A 6,677-nucleotide genomic window follows, 5' to 3' on the forward strand; every position below is an offset into this window, starting at 1 on the left:
CCAGGAGTGTGTTGGGGGGGGGGAGCACTTTAATTAGAGTGGATCCAAGAGCTGCTTTAATTAAAGCACTCAGAGCATCTCATGTATCAGCATCCCTGAGCTTCAAAATGGTGGTAGGGGCACTTTATCTAAAGCTCATTTGACAAGCTTTAGATAAAGTGCCCCTACCACCATTTTGAAGCTCAGGGATGCTGATACATGAGATGCTCTGAGTGCTTTAATTAAAGCACTCAGAGCATCTCATGTATCAGCATCCCTGAGCTTCAAAATGGTGGTAGGGGCACTTTATCTAAAGCTCATTTGACAAGCTTTAGATAAAGCACCCCGTTGCCATTTGGAAGCACAGAGACATTGATACGCAAGATGCAGAAGGCTGCTGAATAATTGCCATGTTCCAGCAGACTCAATTAATTGAATCTGATCCCATGCACTGGAATTACAGTGCATCAGAGCAGCCTCCCTACTTGTGTATAGGCACCTAGAGGTACTAAATTTAATGTGCATTAGGAAAAGTGTATTAATGAACGCATAGATGCACCCAGAGAGTCTCTTTTTATACCTCCTGGTCTGGACTAGCTATGCCTCCTTGTTAGGACCTTTGTCAGACACAGGCAGCAGTCACTTAGGAATCACTCAGCTAGCAGCACTCCCAGCTGTTCAGAGCACATGCTCAAGTACATAGCCAACCAAACAAACATTCAGAAAAGTGATTATGAAAGCTATTCAACCTACACCAACCTTTAGCTGCAGACCTTGTGGGAGACCTGTATTTGCTGGAAGTCTTTTAATGTGTTGATAGATGTAAGAGGTACACTGTTCCTGCTCAGCTTGTAATTGTGGGGCAAGTTTAGAGAGATGACCTTTGTAGCTCTGGATGGCTGCCTGTAATTCATCAGAAAGCTTGTTCACCTGAAGGGTTAAATTATAAGAGCTGTGAGCAAAGGACAATTGTTGATGTCACACATATTAGAATTTTCATTTTAAACCTGAGGGAAGACATGGCAAGTATAAGCAAAATGTCTCATATATTTTTCTTTGTACTTTTCAGGTTAGAAGTAGTAGTACTTTATTTACAGCTTTTGCTAAAATGATACAATAAAATTAACAATAAAATTATATTACTTTTCAGGTTATTCATTATGTTATACTCTGGGTATATAAGATAATTCCTAATAAATGAAAATGTGCTATTAATTCAAATCTCTTCTTTTTTCCTTTTCCACTCACAGACTGTGTAGCATTACTAGTGAAGTATAAGGAAGAAACATAATTCTGTAATTCACAAAGAATGGTTACACTGAAAATACATTCTGCTTGTCTACATTTACATGTCCTTGAAGCTTCCCTAAAATTTAGTTTCAAGATATCTATATGTCCTTTATGGGAAATGCTTACTGTCTTATTACTAGGAAACCATAAAAGGTTGATTAAATTAGAAAACAGGAAAAAAAGTTTAGATAAAATAAGAATCATTCCCATCCTTCACCTATGAACCAGGCTAAACACTTCATAAAATTTTAAGAACTAAAATAACGGCTAGCTTACTTAAGGAAAAATGGCATTTGGTGCACTCAAAAAGGGTGTTAGAGTTTGAATTTAAAGTTCAGTTTGTGTCCTATGAATTGTTAGCAACAGCTGACATTATAATATGCAACTACCGGTTGCAGGATCAAGAATTTCAATTTTTAAAACCCTCTTTCCCCTTGAGCACCATCATCATGTGTTAAAACCAGATGGTTACTTGAAGAAGCATGTTTTCATTATCAGAACTCAGAAATGTGCCCCTCCTTTGGTACTAGGAACTTCACATTTCAGGACTGCTGGGTCTGATATGAGGCCTAATAAGTCACAAAATAACTATGACTATATTTATCCATTAAACTACCATTCAAATTAAGTAGCTATTTTTCTAGATAAAATTGTACATGATTTATTCTGCTTTTGGCCATAAATTGCCCATTTTACTTTTATTTCAAATGCATGCTCCAGAGAGGAATTTGTGTACATTTGTGTATACACTTACAGATATAACTGTATTCTTCTTAGTCAACTTAATGTGAATTCTACTATGACTATCATTAGCTTTGATTACCTGGAAGAGCTAACCAGGAGAAAGTGAGCATGGCAACTAAAATCATGTTAGCTGGTTACATGTTCTCTTATATACACATACATATACGTATATATGTAAAATTATTGCCATACAACTGGGAGGTATAAGAATACACATAAACTTTTTTAGGAGTTTTGAAATGAGAAGTTCCTGTGGCTGGGTTGCCACTGAAATCCTGAAGTATATATGTAGCTTTAGCTACAATCTATCCGAGTTGAGAATGGAAGCATATTATTGATTAAAGTCATATGGAGAATATACCTCCTTATTATAATATTACAAGGTATATTTAAAAAGAATGTAGGTATTACTATATTGAAACAGATATCTGTCCAGTTGAGGTTTCTTTTTGATCTCTGACAATTGTAAGTATCCTAGCTTCGGAAGAATGGACAAGAAGCCCCCCTTAAAAAACAACCAGGGAAGGGGAAGTTTCCTTTTAATCAAAAGAGTTAATACAATCTTTTGATTAATCTTTTTAAGCAAAGCAGTGGCTTATTTGACATGAAGCATGTTATTTTTAACTGAATATGATATTACTGCAGACATCATCATTAAGTATTAAATTCTTTTTTGAAACTTACTAAGATACTGATATCATTGCTGTCTTGTGTCAGTGAACTTTGCAAGATACAGTAGTTATATGTTGTACAAAAAATTATTTCTATTGGTTGTAATTTTGCCTTTCAGTTTTATCAAATGGCTTGAGTTCTTATATTTTGGAAATGGTAAATATCAATTCTTGGTCTGCTTCTTCTATACTGTACACTATTTTGTGTAATTTTATTGTGGTCCAACTTATTCTTCTCCAATTAAACTACACATTCCTAATATTTTCAATCTCTTCAGCTACAATTTTTCACAAGCACCTAAACTTCGTCTCTAAGCCATTCATTATTTCTATGATTTCTTTTACATAGATAAGCAGAACTAAACATAGTATTCCAAATGAAGGCATGTATAACATGGTTTCACAACATTTTCAGTAATATTTTTATCCTATCTTTATATAGTCTAAAGGTTTACTTTCTTTTTTGAAGGTTGATGCAAAGAGAAGACAGTGTATGCTAAACTTTAAACCTTTTCCCTGTGGCAATATTTGAATTTAAAACCATCTTATGTATGAACAGCTCAAGTGATTCCTTCCACTATGCAGTACATTATATTTGTCATTAACAGATTTTAAGTAACTTAAGTAATTCTAAGTCATTAATTTAACTTTATAATTTCAATGGGATTTTTGCCTGAGTAAATAGTCCAGGAGTTGGATAAATACTGATATATAAAAAATAGATAAACATTATTCTTTTTAGGATTTTAGGGTGTTTCCTCAAGTAAAAGTAACATATATTTTAGTAACAAGCACATTTTGCAAAAGTTCCTTTTGTGTGCTTTTGTTCTTTAGGTAACAGGCTATTCCAAAAGGTAACCCTACAAGTGACCCAAGTGAGATATATTAAAATCTAGTAACACAATACCCCTGAACTCTTTTCCCTAATAAGAATTTTTTTTCAACGCCCAGATGTTGCTAAAGGGGGAAAAAAGACCTGTAAAATTCTTCATCATGAATCTTTTTTCTTCAAATCCCTTTTTCCCCCCTTTCAAAAGCAATTCTGAATAGAGGTAAAAGAAGACAAAACTTGACCTTTTGTGATCCCAGCATTAATAGGTCTGTTCATAATTCAATCTGTGTGTGTAGAAGCATCCATGTGGAAACATGTGGCCTGAGAGACATAAAGCCTTTCCCTTTAAACATTATCTGACCCTATGAGTTCTATTCACAAAAGAAGGCTTACGTACGCATAAGTTGAAAAAATGCACACTCTCATTGTACTGCAGAAAGCCTACACATTTTACCCCTCATTCTCCAGTAAAACTCAGCATAGAAGTGACACTTGTACAGGATCTGGGTAGGTCTATGGTAAATGAGCAGATTGCTGCCAGAAAAAAAGGATATGGAAGAAGGGATACCAGCTATTTCTCTCATTAAAAATACAAAGTAGGATTCTCACCTAGTTTAGGTCACTATAACTATACTGACTTGAGTGGAGCTGTGATGGTTCATACCAGTTCAGGATTTTGGGTACTATATACTTCAGGCTTGAAAAATTATACTTAGCATAGTAAAATACTTGCTGTAGTAAAATATCTTTCCTTCTTCCATAATCTGTATTCAAGGTAAAGGTGGGTTTTGAGTCAGGTTTGGTAAATTTTCAAGTTGATGCACTGTATTCATACTATGTACATATTGCTTTTATTACATAGGTATATACATATATAAAGGCTGTGCATGTTTATACAAAATGCAGGGTTTTCTTAGGGCCTGGAATCCTGTTTTATACAGGAACATTTGTTGCATTTGTAAGGCTGGAACAAGGAAGAGTAAGATTTCTTTTTATTATAATTGTATATCAAAGTATTACTGATATTTCTTCCATTTTCTTCTTCTACTCGGCAATAAATCAGCTGTCAGATTGAATGTTATGTAGTTCAGAGTCCATCCAGGTTACAAGTAAGTGCTCTAAGGTACTTTGCATGGAACCGGTCAATTGAAATCTGCACAAAGGGCAGGAGGTAAACAACTTAAAAAACAGCAGTACAACTTTAGGTTTAGTGGGACAAATCATCAGCTGGTGTAAATCAGGTAAGCCCCAATGTCAGTATTAATTTATGCCAGTTAAGAATCTGGGATTCCTCAACCAGGCCCAAAAATAGCATAAGAGACCACGGAGAAACTGTTATTATTTTTGAAAATTAATTTAAAAAGTCATTACTACCACCTCAAAGTTCTTAATATTTCAACTTCCACTAAAAGCTGTAGGTGAAGACGGCCATATTTTGGAAATCACAATAGGTGCCTAATGGTATTCCAAAATATGGCCTTCACAACATTCCAATAGAGGTTTAGCACATTCCAAAATTAGCACCACAGGGATGGACTAAAAAGGATGTTGGGAAACAACAGTAAATAAGGAAAGATATGAAAGATTTGTATTATTTCACATAGTTTAGCTTTAGCATAATGGTTAGGTATTAAATTGAGTAGTGGAAAAAAAGAAATTCCAAGAATAAGCCTCTAATTGTTTCACATTTAGGGATATTTAGTCCATCATTGTCTTACATAACCTGATTGTGTAACTCTTACTCCTATGACTCATTGACTTCAAGGACACTGCTCACAAAGTCAATGAATCCACACAATTTCTTGTTTATAGGTAATAGGATGAAACGCTGTTGAGCACATGTACTTAAATTACATTTTACACCCATTTCTTTTTTCATGGAGGAAGCTGGAACAGAGTAACTTATGTGGTCTTTGTCAAAGGCTTCCAAGGAGGAGTACTTGCTCATAACCTCCAGCCTTGTCTGGTCTCTCTGAGTACCCCTGAAGTCAGCCCAGGCATGGCTTCTAAAATAGAAAGAGTCCAAGCTCCTTCTGACTCTGAGATTTTAGCCTTTTGGTCCTTGACATTCCCTGGTTATCCATGGCCTTGATTCTAGTTCAGCTGCTGAGAGAGGACTTTACCTTTTTTCACATGAAGGAGTACACCCCAAGATCCAAGCAGCAAAATAGATCACTTCTCTTTAATAAAGAAAGATATCATGGAAAAGGCCACCCAGCAAGAAGATTCTGCCACCCTGCAAAGGATCAAGTGCTCCCTCTTTACCCAGTCCAACCCAAACAACCCAGAGGGCACAGATAGAAGTTATGTTTGTCACACAATTGGCCCGATGAAAGCACTCTACAGCCATGCCGTGACATATGTGCACAGCTGCAGAGCACTTTAAAAGTGGTTGATTGTGCAACAAATTAACCCTCATTTGATGAGGAATCAGATGAAGGCACCCACAGATGCATCTCAAGCAGGTCCAGAGAGGTGATCCTCCCCCTTTATGCAGCACTGGTCAGGCCGCAGCTGGAGTACTGCGTCCAGTTCTCGGCGCCGCACTTCAAGAGGGATGTGGACAGCATAGAGAGGGTCCAGAGGAGGGCCACTCACATGATCAGAGGACTGCAGGGCAGGCCCTATGAGGAGAGACTACGGAACCTGAACCTGTTCCGTCTCCACAAGAGAAGGCTGAGGGGGGATCTTGTGGCCTGTTATAAACTGGTTAGGGGGGATCAGAAGACATTGGGGGAGTCACTGTTCCGCCGAGCACAGCCAGGAGTGGCCAGGAACAACGGTCACAAGCTACCAGAGGGTAGGTTTAGGTTAGACATCAGAAGGTGCTATTTCACAGTCAGGGCGGCTAGGGTCTGGAACCAACTTCCAAGGGAGGTGGTGCAGGCTCCTACCCTGGGGGGTTTTAAGAAGAGTTTAGATGAACACCTTGCTGGGGTCATTTAACCCCAGTACTATTTCCTGCCATGGCAGGGGGTCGGACTAGATGATCTTCTCAGGTCCCTTCTGACCCTAGAAACTATGAAACCCCATTTTGGAGCACCGTAAGGAACTTCTGTTCCCTAGGGTGGGGCTAGGCTGATGCAGCCCAACCCCACCCCCAGTACTGTCTTCAGGAAGGGAAGGAGGAGGGAGAAGAGGGAGAGGGGAGCTGGAGTGGC

General features: G+C 37.8%; 1 protein-coding gene across 1 annotated transcript in view; it reads right to left on the reverse strand.

The window, feature by feature from the left end:
- The window catches only part of DCDC1 (doublecortin domain containing 1), a 236,073-nt gene that overhangs the window by 2,854 nt on the left and 226,542 nt on the right, over nucleotides 1-6,677 (reverse strand). Inside the window, exon 9 of the mRNA XM_019519509.1 lies at nucleotides 739-909. Coding sequence (XP_019375054.1) covers nucleotides 739-909 — 171 coding nt within the window. The remainder of the gene's footprint in view (nucleotides 1-738; nucleotides 910-6,677) is intronic.

The sequence above is a fragment of the Gavialis gangeticus genome, unplaced genomic scaffold (assembly GCF_001723915.1).
Source record: "Gavialis gangeticus isolate Ggan-Ray unplaced genomic scaffold, GavGan_comp1, whole genome shotgun sequence".
NCBI classification, from domain to species: Eukaryota; Metazoa; Chordata; order Crocodylia; family Gavialidae; genus Gavialis; species Gavialis gangeticus.